The 17420-nt window shown below is 53.0% G+C and overlaps 4 protein-coding genes across 4 annotated transcripts; 2 read left to right on the top strand and 2 right to left on the bottom strand.

The window, feature by feature from the left end:
- Positions 1-860: 860 nt before the first annotated feature.
- On the bottom strand, positions 861-1271 carry AYL99_11862 (hypothetical protein; the record flags this gene model as incomplete). Its single annotated transcript, XM_018843366.1, has 1 exon — positions 861-1271. One exon carries the CDS (start codon positions 1269-1271, stop codon positions 861-863), a length of 411 nt encoding a protein of 136 aa, XP_018687349.1.
- Positions 1272-6374: 5103 nt separating this feature from the next.
- AYL99_11861 (hypothetical protein) lies at positions 6375-8668 on the top strand (the record flags this gene model as incomplete). The annotated part of the gene is made up of 6 exons (XM_018843365.1): positions 6375-6719; positions 6783-6926; positions 6990-7407; positions 7482-7643; positions 7710-7906; positions 7985-8668. The coding sequence occupies 6 exons, from the start codon at positions 6375-6377 to the stop codon at positions 8666-8668; spliced, it is 1950 nt and encodes a 649-aa protein (XP_018687348.1).
- A 1269-nt stretch (positions 8669-9937) lies between these two features.
- Positions 9938-13015, bottom strand: AYL99_11860 (hypothetical protein; the record flags this gene model as incomplete). Its single annotated transcript, XM_018843364.1, has 1 exon — positions 9938-13015. The coding sequence occupies one exon, from the start codon at positions 13013-13015 to the stop codon at positions 9938-9940; it is 3078 nt and encodes a 1025-aa protein (XP_018687347.1).
- Positions 13016-13161: 146 nt separating this feature from the next.
- AYL99_11859 (hypothetical protein) lies at positions 13162-14561 on the top strand (the record flags this gene model as incomplete). Its single annotated transcript, XM_018843363.1, has 2 exons — positions 13162-13185; positions 13965-14561. The coding sequence occupies 2 exons, from the start codon at positions 13162-13164 to the stop codon at positions 14559-14561; spliced, it is 621 nt and encodes a 206-aa protein (XP_018687346.1).
- Between the last annotated feature and the right edge of the window lie 2859 nt (positions 14562-17420).

The raw sequence follows: 17420 nt of genomic DNA, 5'->3' as shown, positions 1-17420 counted from the left end.
AACATTGGAGAGAAAAGAGTGTACATCACGCTCTTTCAGGACAATCATTGTTGAAGACTTGAGAAGAGTGAAGCCGATTTACGAAATCGAGTAAGGGTGCATCGTCAGCTGGGTCAAAATTCCTCATACCTCCGATGTGCGTTCGTCGTGAGGCTGTAAACTGGGCACACGCCTCAGTCATCCGACACCCGATTTGACCTTTGCGCATCCTTACAACGACGACCTGATCTAGGAGGAAACTGTTGTTGTTCCCTCGTACCACTTCCAACATGCACCCTTTCTTGTCCCCTTTTCTCATCCTGGATATCTATCCACTGTCATCGTCCAATGCGAATACCCCAGCCAGTTTTCTTGTTTTGAAGCAAGATGCCCATGGTCCAAGCCAGGAGCCTGTTTCCGAGGGGCCGGATATATGTTGGTGCTGGTCCATTACAGCATAGGCGACTTGGCCTGCCTGGCCGGCTCCAGACTCGTGATCCTTTGGCGTTCATGGACCTCGATCACGATTTCGATGCGAGCACACCCTTCTGAACCAATCCCTTCTTTGAGGCAGCGCTCTCCACGGCCCTGGCGACCATGGCGTCGGTCTCTCTGAACACGCTCTCGCAATCTGTCACCAGAGAACGCCGGCGGTGTGCTGTTTCAGCAACTGCAGAAGACGCTGCTGCTTTTCAAAGCCGTCAATGACCTCGACATTCGGCACGATCCGTGTGTTAGCCCTCAATTCTCCCGCGCTACCACGCTTTGAGCTTGAATTGATGGAAATTGTAGTACAAAGGACTATCTGAAAAAGGTTGCTGGATCGACAGCGAGGATCACGTGGCGCAGGCACGCTAGTGCTAGCGCGTCCACGTGCTAACCTAATCGTGACATCCGCCATCAGTATCCTCGCCGTATGGTGATTGTAACGGGTTGCTGCGTAAAGGTTGCGGCCAGGTAGCGGTGAACATTACCGTCTGTCGCTTCTTCGCGGACGGCACCTGGGAAATAATGTGTTTGATGTCATCCTCAACTCCCTTGTCCAGCATCCAGTCCGCTTCGTCGAAGACTAGGTACCGCGCCTTGGACACATCGACCGTGCGGTCGGCGTTTACGCAGTAAGGCTGTCGTGTCTTTCTCGAATTCAGAACTCTTGCCGCGGGTTTTGGGACTTGGAGTCTATTGCTCACTCGATGCTCATCTAGCCCCCATACCTGTGAGAAGGTCGATGGACGAATGGCAATGGCTCCGGCAAAAATGTCTGTCTGATAAAGCGTACCATCTGTGCTCATATATCATTGTTGCTTCGTTTGTTGCGGCTGACGGTGTGTTTCCCATATGCACTCAAAAAGGCTTCCTCGACGGTCCTCAACTCGAGGATATTGCAAGTTCTCTTGTCGCCATCATAACAAAGCCATTCCGTCGTCTACATGAGACACTTTCCGTGGCCCGGCCAGTGCAGTGGATGCTGTCGCGAATGCAAGTGAACGACGGAAAACGAGATAAAGAGAGGTCATTGCGATCACGACTCTCAATATAATAGATCGCTTAAGGTGGTTGCTTGAATCACACCGACATGAATGCTGTTACCGTGTAACAAGGCAGGCTTTGTCGCTGGTTCAATGCCCCTCGTGCGTTCACTGGGCGTGCGTCCGGTCTTGTGGTTTCGGGAGCGCCCATTGTGCGACCGCTGGGACATTTGATCGCTGGGACAGGCTTTTTCGGATGAGGCGTTTCTTCCACGGCGGCAGCAAGTATGTAACTTCTCGACGCGGCTTACTCCAGCCACCACCAGCGCTGTCAGCCTCCCTTCTATCCAGTCTCGGATTGCGATGCAGTGACTGAGTGGCGGACACAGCAGAAACTCGGTTTTCAAGGACACATCCAGCATAAACATCGAAAAAGCAAAAAAGATTCCTTTCGGTGCGGTCCACTTAGGCTCAACCAGAGGAGGATGTTCCAGTGCACAAGAGGTGATGAATCATTGCTTGATCCCGTCCATCAGCTGAAACTCCCGCTGTTTCGGCAGCCACCTGGAGTTTGATCGCCGCTTACTTCACGGCTGCCGACAAGTTCTGTCGGAGGTTAAGGAAACGACATGAGCTGACTCCCGGCTTGGTGGCTTGAAGTTACCTTTCATATTGCCTTGCGATAGTGCGCTGAAATCTTAATGCTCCAGACAAGCGAAACAAGGATCAACTCGTGACAGGCCTGATGTCGACGGCAACAATGAGAGGTCGTTTTGCCCTACCACAGGATGTGGTAGCCTGGTCCTCATCTTCATCGCCGCTGCCTTCAATCTCCGAATCGTGGTCGTCGCAGCCGTGGCTAGCCTCATGGAATTTGTTGTCGTATTTCTGCGTCGTGGCCACTTTTTTGTATAATTAAAAGGTCTGGAAGGTGTGTGATATGACTCGAAAAACCAACATATCTCCCACTGCGGACAATCATACAACCATATAATTTGTTTTTTTCTCTCACCTGTCAGAGAGCCTTGGGGTGGGATCGTTAGACGAAGAGTCAGAGGGTTGAACACGTATCTTGATTCTTTTATAAAGCTGTCCTTGAGATATCGACTTCTCGCACTGTTGAGGGCTTCTCCAGCAGTGCGAGAATAGAGGTCCTATTTATCTCTTTCCTGTGTATGCCTCGTGGGGGCCGCCTTGGCATTTGGGGCCGTTAGCCCTATGGGGGCCATTTGCCCCATGGGGTGTTGTCGGCCGGGAAGCCGTATTGTAACAGTCATTGTAACAGCCCTACTTCCCGGGTGACAAAGAGGAGTCTAGGATCTTGGGGCACCGTACCTTTCTGTACACAGGTCAAAGTTGGAGTCTTCTTGCAGTTTCAACCACGACTCTCGAGAAATGGTGAATTTGATGGGTTCGTCGTCTGGCGTTAAAGGAAGTTTGTGTGAGGCGACCTCTTCTGCGAGTTTGAGCACTTCCTACAATTGATCAGAGTGAGTGGGTAGTGGAAGACGCGACTGATTGAGTAGTGGCTGAAGATTCGACTGTTGTGGTGATGATGGCTACGGCGCGCAGGACGTGTTACCATCAGAAGAAGAAAGCGAGCCGGGCACCTGGCCAGGAGCGCTAGGCTTCAGCGCGTTGTTTGAGCGTGAATTCATCCTGTGAAGGCTGTGGCATATATGTCACATCAGATGGTGAAGATAGTAAGGCAGTGCGAGGGCGGACACGTCTTTTGTGTGCGGAGGCAGTGGTATCCGGTCGAGTACTTTACATATTCATGTATAACAACGGTGGAGCAGGAATCACCTCAAGTGCATAATGCACCAAAGCCTTTGTTGATACTGGAGGCAGATCCACCACAGAAGCCTTTGTCAAATCGCTGCAAATAAACCCAACCGGGGCTTTGTCGACTGCAAACGGATGAGCAGTCCCTGCCTTGATGACAGGGAGTCCTTGTAGCAGTCACTGCCTTGGCGGCAGGTCGTCTTTGTTGATACTGTCAGCAGATCCACCAGGGCTGCTTTGTTGATCGGACACGGATGCATAGCAGTCTCTGCCTTGATGACACAGTGGCTTTCTTGATAGCACTGCGATGTCTGCGAACAGAGCCCCACCAAGGCTTTGTTGATCGAACACGGATGCACAGCAGTCTCTGCCTTGATAACACGGTGGCTTTGTTGATGGCACTACGATGCCTGCAAACAGACCCAAGTAGGGCTTTATTGACTGCACAGGGATTTACTCTGGCTTGATGACAGGGTGGCTTTGTGGATTGCACTGCGACACACTGCAAACAGACCCAAGTTGTCACCCGGGAAGCAGGGCTGTTACAATGACTGTTACAATGCGCTTCCCGGCCGACAACACCCCATGGGGCAAATGGCCCCCATCAGGCGCTTGGCCCCCATGGGGCCAACGGCCCCAAATGCCAAGGCGGCCCCCACGAGGCATATACAGGAAAGAGATAAATAGGACCTCTATTCTCGCACTGCTGGAGAAGCCCTCAACAGTGCAAGAAGTCGATGTCTCAAGGACAGCTTTTATACAAGAATCAAGATACGTGTTCAACCCTCTGACTCTTCGTCTAACGATCCCACCCCAAGGCTCTCTGACATTGGGGCTGTCACAAGGCAGACTTCGCTAAGCAGCATCTCCCACCGATGCAAGGCTTATGCCCGGTTCCAGCATCACCAGCAGGGGCAATTACAGAAAACCTAGGTAGCCACAGGCCTCGGCCGCGAGTGACGGTCGACGGTGGGGCAGGAGGGATCAAGCAGTCTGTCACAGATAGATCCAGTAGTTCGACATCCCTTGATTGCTTCTGCGGAGACTAGCAGGGTTGCCAGTAGTATATCGTGCACCTTCCGTCTCGTGGCAGGGTCTGTTTCTGGTGGTCGAGTCTTCACGCCTAGTTACAGCGCCACTTGCTCTTGTCTCCCTCAGTGATTGCGCTCAGCACCCGCGCTGGAGATTGCCGATGTCAGCATACCCTTCCATTTTACCCCAATCCGTCTTTATGATCTCGTATATTCAATGGGCTCCCGAGCTCACACAGCTGTCCCCAATCAAGCACGGCGGAGGCGTCATTTCGTGGTGGTTGGGGGAGAGCGGTAAGTAGGAGGGCTCTGCAGCTACGCCATCGATGCTTATTCGAGTAGCAGGCGTGGAAGTCTCATATCGACAGTAATAGGACGGACCTCCTGAATTCGTCCACAGGACGCGAGTCGAGACATGTAAGGAGAGGCTGCGCCAACCACGTTCCTCCCCGTGAAGACCCTGTTCTGTGTCTCTCTAGATTCTCGTCAGATGTTCGATCCAAGGCAAACCTCTCCGGACGGGCTTTTTGAAGGTTCTTCCTCTAGCGAGGTTCGACGGCACGGTGACGAACGGTCTGTTTGGTACTTCCCCACGACGCGGAGGCGAGAATGCGGAAGAGTAGAACATCAACATACTGAGGTTGTGTCAGCAGATTTGATGAGAACGAAATGCCTACGCTAACTTGGCTATACGGCGTCTTTCCCATCAATCCGTCATTGTGTCTTCGTAGTAACTCGACCTCAAACTGTGCCGTGGCGCGTCTCGATATGTAGAGCGCCCGAGAGCTCTTCCCTTTGTCTGATATCGCAGGCGGTGATCTACGACTCTCTCGAAAAGCTCAGTTTGGGAGATTGTCCTGCAGTCCAGACAAAGTCCGTGATGTCGTGGTCAGATCGAAGTCATTGCTAGAGGGCTGGCCGGACGAGGTGTGAGACTGGCCTCTGCAATCAGCTAGAAGCAAATGATCGGCGCAAAGTCTGAATGTCTAATCATACTGGCGAAACACAGTTGACTGTCTGTCATCATACTGTACAGTACAACAGACTTGGAACAAGCCGACCATCAGTCAACCAGAACTGGGAGCTGCCATCGGCAACCACAAGGTCTGGAACCAGCTCCTGGCCAGTATCGTCTAGATGGCCTCCAGTACCTTCCCACATGAGCCAATTTGGTTGGATGTGGTGATCGTTGGATTGTGACTTTCGCCCTAATTGCATCGTTGAGGTGTGGCTGCATGGCCTTAGAGGTAGTACTACGTCTGTTTGCTTGGACGAAGCTAATTCTTAGAGTCGCCCCGGCATCTGACTTCCACTGGCCAGATGGTTTTCCAGCCGGGATGTAGACAAGGCATTTCTCCATCACGACTCGCGATGGAAAATGTATTCCAACATTCGCGGCCAAGAGATTGACATCAATAATATCGTGGAGGTGGAACTCGCAGATAATCCAGAATTAGGCGGTGGGCTCGAGGAATACGAATCGGAAGCGTATGGTACATTCACCGTCTAGGTTATCGGTGGCAGACCACTGGCGAACTCGCGCAAATAGACCTACAACCTGAGCGATAGATATAAGTTCCCTTTTCTGAGTCTGAGAAGCGATTACAGACGGGAAGCCCGCTTCATCCGGCCCGCAGCACTAGTCCTGCCGCCTCACAACGTTAACATGCCCTCCCTACCTTGAAAATTCTGTGGCCCGATGCGTAGGAGGAGCCGCCACACAGTACATTTACCTCTTTTCCCTCCGGCATCCGGCGAATGTTTTCTGCCACCGATTCGCCTTTACACAATTAACACGAATTGTAAGGGGTCACAATACGGAGAAGGTGCATGTCTGAAGTCCAAGGTTCAGTTCACTATCCCACTTGTGTTCCATGACGCTATGGACGCATAACCACTGCCGTGCTGTGGTTGCTGAGTGTACAGCCACCAACTGCAGCTGAACACTTATGCATAGGGCTGAGCAAGAGACTCCTCCGCATTCTTAGTTGATATACTCCTAAGTAATTAGCACGTTACTTCCTGAAATATAGACAACCACAGCCACTGTGAGACGTAGACCTTGTAAAGCCTTGTTCCGGGACTCTTATATAGCATCGTGTCAGAGCAAATGGGGAACCTTCAGGCATGGCTTGAGGACGAAAATGTGATCGAAGACTTCATATTGAACCAATTCGAAGCAGCTATGACGCTGGCCTCGGACGACGCCCCCCTCCAAGCACATGTCATGTCCTACTACGCGAGATTAAAGATCCAGCAGTTCTGGCGGAACGGGCGCCTGGACGACCTGGCCGAGGCTATCGAGAAGGGTTCGCAGGTCTTGACTATCATAGCTGATCCAGAATACGCAGATAGATTAGATTGTCCGGGGCTGATTCTTGGGAGCCGGTATGAGCGAGCAGGGAGCGTGCATGATGTTGAAAAAGCGATTCAATTGTCACGGCAGGCGGTGGAGGTCACTCCGCCTAACGATCCTAATTTGGCAGGGAGGCTGAACAATCTCGGATCTAAGCTGTAGGGCCGTTTCGAGCGGACAGGGAGGATGGAAGATCTTGAAGAGGCTATTCAAGTAGCACGAAAAGCCGTGGAGGTCACTCCGCCCGACGAGCCTAACCAAGTAGCCTGGCTGAACAGTCTCGGATCCAAGCTGCAGAGCCGATTTGTGCGGATAAGAAGGAAGGAAGATCTCGAAGAGGCTATTTAAGTGGCACGAAAAGCCGTGGAGGTCACTCCGCCCGACCATCCTGATCTGGTAGCCACGCTGAACAATCTCGGTAACAAACTCGTCCTGTCCCAGGCGCCCGAAAACGAGGAGGCTCTCGAACATTTCCTCCACGCCTGGAATTGTGCCAACGGCATTCCCTTCCATCGCCTGGCGGCGGCGGTCAAAGCCATCGATCTACTGAAACGACGCGCCCAATGGACTCGCGCCACGCAGGTGGTCACCGGTGTTACCCGTCTCCTCCCGCTGGTCAACAATCGCTCGCTGAGCCGGGACGACCAGCGCCATGTTGTCGCACAGTTCTCTGGCATCGCCTCCGACGTCGTTGCGCTGGTCCTGCAGAATGAGGGAGACGCCTTTCACGCGCTAGAGCTGCTTGAGTTCGCTCGTGGAAGTATCATTGGGTTGTTAATGGACGATCGTAGCGACGTGTCAGGGCTACGGCAAGCCTGTCCCGAGCTGACGTGGACGACCCCCAATCACGAAGCGTTCGAGTGTTGCGACACTTGGCCGCGGTCCGGGAGCTCGACCAGTGTATCCACAACATCCGCGACCAGCCGGGCCACCAACGTTTCCTGCTAGGGCCAACACAGGGAGAACTCCAAGAACGGGCCTCTGATGGCCCGATTATAGTGGTCAACATCTCCGACATCAGGAGTGACGCTATCATTATAACACCATCAGGTGTCCAGTCCATCTCCCTAACTGACTTGACACTCACAGCCATGGAGGCCTGGCACGGAGAAGGCCTAACTGTGTTCATGCCATATGAGACACGCGAAGGTCGTGGTAAGAAGAACACGCGATATGTGCAGTTCCTTCGCTGGCTGTGGGAGAAATGTGTGCGACAGATCCTACAGGCGGTCCATCACGGTGTCCAGCCCTCGTCAAACTGTCTGCCTCGTATCTGGTGGATCGGTGTTGGTCTCGCAAGCTCGCTGCCATTCCATACCGCAGGTGATCACTTGGACAACTCCTCCAATAATACGCTTAGTTAGGCCATTTCCTCTTACACGCCGACCATCAAAGCGCTCGCCCACACCCGTGCACGGCAGGCGATACTCCACCAAGATCGCACAGTCAATCCTCATATGTTGATGGTGTCGATGCCGACGACCCCTGGAGCAAGTCCACTTTCTAGCGTGACGCAAGAGATCAGTGCCATCGAAGCCGCGACTGGTACCACCTTGTCACGCGAGCTGTTGGAGCACCCTGATGCTCGATCGGTGCTGGAGCGCATTGCGCACTGTAATATAGTACATTTTGCCGGTCATGGGACCTCAGATGCCCTAGACCCGTTCAACAGCAGCCTGTTATTGCAACATGGCCCGTCCGACGCGGCGACAGTCGACCCTCTGACTGTGCAACAGGTGTCGAATGCAAATCTCGGCCGAGCGTCGATTGCTTATCTATCGGCGTGTTCGACTGCGGAGAATCGCGCAGCCCGGATGATGGACGAGGTGATCCATTTGGCAAGTGGGTTCCAGGTATCCGGGTTTGGTCACGTCGTGGCGGCGATGTGGCCTTCCGTCGATGAGGTATGTGTGGACATGGCAGTTGGCTTTTATGAGCGTCTGGAGGGCGGCCTTGGAGGACGAGACGCAAATCGCGCGGTGGCAGAGGCTGTTCATGAGGCGACGATGCGGGTTCGGTCGAGGTTTAGGAAAATCCCACTCAGATAGGCACCGTTCATTCATTTCGGAGTCTGAGTTGAGTACCGGACAACCGTAAGAAGCCTGCGACAATAGATACTGCAGTTTCGAGGGAAGCAGTCGGGCGGCGCAAGGATCTAAAGACGCAAATGCGGCGCAACATCATGCATCATAATGCGATGTGGTGGCGGCAAGAAACCTATGCAGAATGACTGAATAGAATTGGAATATGATCCACCCGATGCGGCATCCCTGGATCGAAAAGCTCCGTCAGACTACGGTCAATCGGGCCGTATAGTCGAATCTTGTATTTAGGAACCGCGCCTAGATTCAGTGACGTAGGTCCACGACTGTAAGGAAGTTCGTCGGACGCTCAATTGAGTCCAAATATAGTACGGCGGGACTCTTGGCACGGAGGGATGCACGTTACCTGACCAGTGCGCCCTCGAGTGCCTCCATCTAGTCCTCACGCCGCCCGGGCGGCACTTGGCCCGGCCGAGGAGGCTAGTGCCTAGCGGCGATCCGCCTAAAGTTTCGCCATAAGTACCTCGTCAACCAATTCATCCGCCTAACTCGTACAGGCCGTGGTTCTCTCTGTTGAGGTGGTAATTAAGTGTCACCCGGGCTTCCCGGCCGACAACACCCCATGGCTGTTACAATGGCTGTTACATTGGCTGTTACAATGTGTCACCCGGGCTTCCCGGCCGACAACACCCCATGGGGCGAGTGGCCCCCACGAGGCACACACAAAAAAGAGATAAATAGGACCTCTATTCTCGCACTACTGGAGAAGCCCTCAACAGTGCGAGAAGTCGATGTCTCAAGGACAGCTTCATACAATCAAGAATCAAGATACGTGTTCAACCCTCTGACTCTTCGTCTAACGATCCCACCCCAACGCTCTCTGACAGATTTGCTAGCACAGCCACAACTCTGTACTAGGAACTCTTGTACAGACTTCTAGAAAGGGCTAGCGCGAACCTTACTTCAGGGAAGCCGATGGACCGTGAGATGCAGAACGGTGGAGTAGACGTACTTTCAAACGGTGCAACTGGCACTCGATTCTCTATGAAACATGGCTCAAAGCTTGATCTGTTACTGTTACTGGTCGTGTTACTCGTTATTTTCCAAACACAGTGCCCTCTGACGCGTGAAGATAAACCTTGCACATGGTTGTGGCTGTCCTAACCACCACCGCCACTGCAGCCCGTTCACAGCATGTCCTCATCCGTCAGTCCCAGGTGCCGGACGAACCCTCGCTTTCTGCGGCTCGCTTCGCGATCTCCCTGTCTTCGTTGGCTATTCAATCACGATACTTTCCTCAAAATCCACAATGAATTGGCCCGTCGAGATGGGCGGAAGTTCTGCCTTTACCTTCACCAGTCTCCTGTTCCAATCCACCGGTACAGCCTCTTCCCGGTTGATGGCAGCGCTTATATCTTGGACCAGCGCAATTCGATGAGCCAAAGTAACCTCCAAGTCGTCCAGATTGTTGACGCCATGGTCCATAATGTGCCTGACATTGTAAATCACGAACATACCACAGTCGTAGTGATTCTTCTGTTGTGTGCACCGAACGTTTTTAAATGCCCAATTCGCTCCAGGGTGCAATTTGCCGAGTAATTTGAGAACTCTCCTCACTTCAAGGGTGCGGGAAGTTCGAGGGTAGAGAGAGTCCATTCCGTACACAACCTCGGCAAACGGATCAAGATACATCAACCACCAATGATTCTTAGTGAACACCGGGATAAACGTGCGGACTTTCTCATCACAAGGCCAGGAGGAGGGGACCGTTCTAGAGGATATGAAATTTTCAAATTGATCGGGCGAAACAACCCAAAACCCGTCCTCGAGAACATGCTTGCGACCCGCGGCAATGCCAGCGAGGACAGTGTCAGTGTTCAACCATCCATTCATTCCTGGAATAGAACTGATGAGTAGACACTGAAGCGTTTGGACATCGATGTAACAGCCCCCGCCGCTATTGATAGATCCACCTCGAAGGCGATATCCATCTCCTCGATGGTGCCAGTGAAATAGGTGGAGAGATTCTCGAACCTGGCGCATGGTCGAATGGTCCGTTTCCATGTCTGCACGCTCCATACTGTAGACTCGGGCAAGCACAGCCCAGCACTGGAGGCTCACGATGGCAGGAGGCTGTACTGTAAACCTTTCGCTCAATTCTTGAAACGCCGTAGCAATCTTGTCAACCCCAAACATGGAGATTTTTGCTGCCTCCTCGGCATTCACATCAGCGCGACCGATATTACTGCTGACGGCCTTGCACCACTTGACAATGAGATCCCAGGCGAATTGTTGAACGGGATTTGGATCTGTAATAGGGTTCTTCTCGTCAAAAGGTACCTCTTGTATGACCGGAGTTGCATTCTGCAGGGCGCCATGGTTGATGACAGCCACCTTGGTGTCATCCAAAGCTTTCTCGTTCACGGTCATCTGCACCCTCTTTGCAATAGGACTCACTCCATCCGTCGGAGTTCGAATATCTGTGGGAATGGAACGACTCCGCTTGCGTCCGATGAGTTGCTTGACATAAACGGCCCGATCCTGCACTGCTTGGTCAAGTTTCTCAATTGCCAGGCGCCGTTCAGCCATTCCCTCTGCGACGGTCTGTTGCCATTTCTTTTGTGCCTCCGAGTCAGTCCATCCGGGCTTTGGGGTGGTTGGGAAAGCCGGAAGCGGCGGTGAAAGATTTGGAGCTGAGATGCTAGTGCAGGGTTGTGGCTGTACGAGCTGACCACCTCTCTCATTATTGTTATATATAGCTTCGCCCTGTCCTTCCTTGCCTTTCCCTTCATCTTGCTGCTTCTCTTGGGGTTTGCCTTTGTCTTCGCCTTCATCCTTCTTTCTGTCTGTCGTTTTAGCTGGTGCTTGCTGCTTCTCTTGGGTTTTGCCTTTGTCTTCGCCTTCATCCTTCTTTCTGTCTGTCGTTTTAGCTGGTGCTTGCTGCTTCTCTTGGGGTTTGCCTTTGTCTTCGCCTTCATCCTTCTTTCTGTCTTGCGTTTTAGCTGGTGCTTGCTGCTTCTCTTGGGTTTTGCCTTTGCCTTTGCCTTCATCCTTCTTTCTGTCTTTCGTTTTAGCTGGTGCAGTCGGATTCTTTCCTTCAATGACCTTTTGCTCTGCCCAGCTGATTCTTTCAACTTTGCCAAACGGCCACCCTTCACTTTTAACCAGGTTATAGGCATTGGGTGGTTCACCTCCATTAAGCCACCAGACTCCATTTCTTTGCATCAGATGATGTGTCTTCGCAGCCACGGGGATGCGAGGATCATTTGGAAGACCGATAGTGTCCAAGAGGATGCTGGGATCCTCATACAAACGTATGACATCTTTTGGAAGCGGCGAGGGTTGACTGTGATAACTGCCCTTGATCCGTGCGAGGCGAAGGAGCGACGAGAAGCTGATCTTTCTCATCATGCCTAGTGGGGAAAGGTGCCGAAGGTTCGAAGCCATTCTTGCGTTCCACAGGGCATCAATCATGGCAGTAGAGTTCCCAAGGTATTGAATGATATATCCATCAAAGAATTCTGCTGAAACCCACGGGTCAAACTTGCGATCATGCTTATCTCCAGGAGGGAAGATTGATGCCTTGTTAGTCCTCACTTTATCGGTTCCCTCCAGAAACCTCTTTCTCGCTTCCATGTATCTGACTCGATTGTTCTTTGCTTTTGAAGCGATCTTTTGAAAGTCTCTTATCTCATCCTTGGCAACTTGTTCCCGTATCGCTGCTTGAAGTTCCTCATCTTGCTGGATCAGATCATCCACTTCCAATGCAAATTTGTCTCGAACGTGAGAAATCGTTCGAATTGCCGTGAGGGCTGCAGTGAACCAAGCAGCCTTGTCGCGTTTCGTCTTCATCTTTGCGAGCATCTCCTTTGGCGTGCCCTGCTGGAGTTTCCCATAAGGGTGGCGCATGACAAGCCCCGGGGCAGTAGCGGGTCCATCGGCCATTGATTGAAAGGCAGGAATGACAGTGTTGTTGACCGTGACCGCAGGGCGTTGTAATGGACTTTGAAACTGAACTTGTTGCATTCTTGCTCCGGGTCGCCTGAGCGTCATTCCTTGACCGGGCGCAGGCATGAAAGGATCCATTGAAGAAGATCTTGTTGGTGCATTCTGCGGCGTAGCAGGAGGAGGCTGACATTCTGGCTCACAACTCAGTGAAGGAGAGCGTCCCAATTGTGAAGTTGGCGCAAGAGGCGAACTGCCGGGGTTTTCGGAAATCGCAGAGCAGGTAGGAGTTGGTGGAGTGTTGCCACTGCTCTGTCTTGTGGCACCGCTTCCTGCCCCTTGTCCAGAGCCCGACGGTGTACGATTTGTAGCGTCCAGGTCTGGGTTCCTACCCTTCCGAGTAGACATTGTCATAGAAGAGGTAGTAGAGGCAGAGTGGTGAAAGAGAACGAAAAGTTGCCACAGGCGATTGACCAAAAAAGGGTCTGTGTTGCAGGACGACAATCGAATGGCGTCGAGCACCTGCCCACAACTAGGAAAGAAGAGTTGCGACAATGGCCGTGTTCATTGAATTGAGAGTATTCTGTCGATCTGAGGAGTAAGTAAGTGGGAGAGTCGCCAGGACTCGGCTGCCTTGAGAAAAAGCGGTGTGGCCAGACAAGATCGGCTAGACCTGATCTGGTCAAGTCGGTTACACGTGACAGTCTGAAGCGTCTTCTCATCGCCTCTGTGTCAAGGATGCCTTGTTGAAGATAGGCAGTCCTCAGCGATAGAGAGATTCCGTTGTAATATATATCCTTCATATATAGTAATAACAGACTCAAAGCTTAAGAGAAGGAAGCTTTCCGGGTGCGGGAAGCGTGCCTTTATAGGGCCGTCCCAGCGGCCCCTTTACTCCGCCCTTCCTCCCGAGCTACAGTGGCGCATAGGGATGCTTCTCCCCTACGAGTCACGTGCTCTTCTGCTCTGTTTGTGACACTCTTGAATAGAGACTTCAAAAGATCTGAAGAGGAAGCCTGACTGGGCTTGGTAAAGAGACAAGGCCAAAGAGATTCAAGCAGTTAGTAAAAGGAAGGAAGGATCAAGTTGCCAACGAGAAGGAGGGCATCTGAAAGTGCGTCTGCTCCACCGTTCTGCATCCCGAGGTCCATCGGCTTCCCTGAAGTAAGGTTCGCGCTAGCCTTTTCTAGAAGTCTGTACAAGAGTTCCTAGTACAGAGTTGTGGCTGTGCTAGCAAATCATCCAATCATTTCACCCGCAGGCCTTTTTGACCTCCCTTACCTCTTCCATACTGATCAAAGGGGCCCCTTCTGCAGGCTGTCCAGCGCAACTTCATGTACTTGCTGACAGCTTCCAGATTGATCCTCCTTCAGAGCCTCAAACTTTGAGATCCGGACCCTCCGGGCAGAACCGGATCGTGACCTCAAAGTCCTCGAGCAGCAGTCTGCTGAGAGGCTTCGCCAGTGTAACCACCTCAGCAGCCGATGCGTCGAGCTCACATAGGGTGGATGCCCAACAACTCGAACGACGAGTGGGTGAGCTCGAGCGAGAGCTGCTCGGCTCACGGAACTTGGTGCGGCTCTACGGGAGAAAGACGGCCCTGCTGGGCGCGACGTCTCGCGTGCGACGGCATGTCGCCGCTGCTCTTTACCGCGAAAATCGACACCATGAAGACCGTATCCGTCGGCTGACGGCATCCTCCATCCAGTGTCGGGCGCGTCGGCCTCTCCCCGCCGGTTGCACATATTCGATCACGTCTCTACCGACGGAGAAGAAACCCAGCAAGGTCGACAGACCTTTGTGGACGCCCTGCTCTCGTTTCATGGCTGTTACGGTCGGGCAATCTGCTTTATCGCGGACGGTGAAAGCGGCACGGGAGAGGTCCACGAGTCACAGGGCGGACTCGGAGGGCGCCACGTCGCGCCGGACCGTCGAGGCTGTCGACAAGAGTTGAGGGCGTCGGTAGGTCGGGGCACATCAGGGCCTTGTGTTTCACCTATGCAATGCCGACGTGGAAATACGAGATTCTGGCTTGCCGGCGATGCACAACCGACCAAGAGATGGAGTACACAACAACAATAACTGCCGACCGAACCGGGACGAGCTACGAGGCCTCCAGACAGTGGCCCGCCCCATGTAGAGATGTCAGTCGCGAGAAAAGGACAATCGGTACCGCCGAGAAAGGCAGCAGTGCTAGGCTTCTAAACCCAGATATTATAGAATGGCGCGTCCGATAGGAGACTTTTGAAACACCTATCATCCGAGTTCTTATCTTGCCGTGTCCACGTCGCCGGGGGGGAAATTGCCATCTCGACCGCCGGGCAGGTCCCGTCAAAATCTGTATCTGGTCCGGTTGCCTGCGCCAAGCATGTGGATCGTGGCCGTGACCCTATCTGTTAATGTTCGAAGAGGGACACTGTCACGGTAGACTCCCCTGCAGTGGTGCCGTTCTGAAGATAGAACATTCGCCATGTATGCCCTGTCGCTTCGCCCGGCGGCCTGTTGATGTCGATGTAGTATGCCCGATCCGACGAAGAAAAGCTCGCGAGACTCAACGACACAGGCGTCCGGGTTGCGGCCGGGCGACTGGTGAACATCTTCGAAGAGCCGACCGACGTGGGGCGACCGATAGAGCCAGGCCCCCGGCGAAAAACACACCGCGACTTGTCGGCGACCCTCGGCCAGGATCTCTTCCCTCGATGGGAGAAGATGAAAAGTTATTGACCTCGAGGACGTAATCAGCCACGAGACGACGTCTCGGCGACGCCTGCCTGCTATACTCGGGATACCAGCCAGGTTGTATATGCGATGATGGGGAATGACTTTCGTGGCATGGGCGTATACCGCAGCGACCGCGTTGTATGAGCATTGCACGACATTCCCCAGCTGGATCGTCGCCGTCGTTTGGCCTTGCGGGCGGGTCAGCTGGCTCACGAACGAATGAAAGGCTAGGTTGTATCGGGACAGGTTCAGAGGGGTCTTGGAGTCCATCCATCCATGCGGTTGGCTGTACTTCAAACCGAAAGCGACCTGACATACATGTTCCAAAATGTCAAGCATGGCGCGATACTAGGCCGATAAAGGTGTCTTATGGCCAGTTTCCTTCCATAGTTCAAGAAGTGAACCAACAACCTGAATCTAGCCGGATCTCGACGGCGCCCGCCGGAGGCAGTACATGGTCACGGCGCAAATGTAGCCCGTGCCCTCTCCAAGCCGCTTCATGCAGGGCTACAAGATATGCTCAGGCAGGGCCGAAGCCGCGATCTGCGCGATATCCAGAACAACAGGTTGTCGTCCATCTCGAACGTGTATGTTTCCCACTCTCCCGAATACTGCGATCGTCAACTCGAGTCCACACCAGGTAGTCAGCATATGCTTGCCTCCAGTCGCCACTGCAGTTGCTGCTGCCTCTGACGCTACAGATCAGGCCGCCATCGTCCTCGGTGTATGATATCCACCGACACACTCCAAAAGATCAGCCAGCACCATCGTCGGTGGACAATGCGCTTCCACAGAGGATTGGATATCGATAGCATCAAGGATGAGGATGCAAGTCTTGGTCTCACCGAGGGATAATCGTACACAGAGATCTCATCGAGAGATGGCAGAACACTCAGCGAAATCAAATCCATCGCCGTGCCCGGTCGTGGGGCCACGGAGTGTCACGTGCGGCGCTAGCCCAAGACAGGATTAGCCTGTCTTCGCCTGCCTACCTTTTGTTCTAGCTACTCGAGTCATCGACTCTCACTTGTACTTACTCAGATAGACAGAATACACTCAACGAACAACCCCTGCCATCGTGGCAATCTCCCTTTTCCTAGTTGTGGGCTGGCGTCGAGACTCATTTACTTGTGTCACGCAACAATCCGGTAGCAACGCTTTACTCCGCCAAAGGTCTTGTTACAAGACTGGAGACGATCCTCCTAGGTTTTCCGTGGCACTGCGCTCGGTTTTCCTTATTCTCAGATCCCCCACTTCCTCACCTACTCGTCGAACCCTCTTCCTCTCGACACCCTTTTCCTTTGTTCATTTCAATCGTTCATCTCCTTTATCGTCTTCATACCGAGAAACATCAGCAACAAGGAAATCAAGAGCCTGAATATCGATACAAAGCCACTGGGAAAACGCAACGCAAAAGCTCCTCAGAGATTTGGGTCAGAGCAACCTACAGCTTAACCCTCCCCTCCCCCGGTTGCATCTCCCCCAGCGCCACGAACACCTATTCGATCACATCAGAGAACATTTGATTCCGACTTGGCCCTTACCATTAGAACGCTCCTGTCTCGGTCAGCTAAAGTACCTACCTCACGATGTGGAACAGTCGCAGGCGAGGAAAACCAAGAAAGAGTGGGATGCGTCACACCACAAGTGATCAGGGCTTTCCCTCTTCGAGCACAGCAAGAGCTATCGTTACCACCCCCATCTAACCCAGCTGTCATCCCTAGTGGCAGGATAAATCTTCCCAACCGTTACCCATACAACGTCAAGGACAATCCTCGTCCAAGAATCGCTCCGTTACCTACGGCAGCTCGTCCTATTACTTCCTATCAAACCCCGGCGTTTCAGCAACTGAGAGACCCAACCCCTCTCCCCAGCACTCAGGACTCAGACTCAACCACTCTGAGCAGAGAAACCACACGCTCACCGGACTTGGGTTTTCGTTCAGTCAATCAACGACCTGCCCAGACCGAGAGGCGGTTGTCCGTCGACTGGCCATTAGTTTCCAGTCCATCGCAACTAAGCCATCGAACCTTCAATTCATCCTTGCTGCTGGAAAGCCAATCAGACATCATGGACCCAGGTTCGGCTGGAC

The sequence above is a fragment of the Fonsecaea erecta genome, assembly GCF_001651985.1.
Source record: "Fonsecaea erecta strain CBS 125763 chromosome Unknown Scaff17, whole genome shotgun sequence".
NCBI classification, from domain to species: domain Eukaryota; kingdom Fungi; phylum Ascomycota; class Eurotiomycetes; order Chaetothyriales; family Herpotrichiellaceae; genus Fonsecaea; species Fonsecaea erecta.
This window is presented reverse-complemented; position numbering and strand designations above follow the sequence as displayed.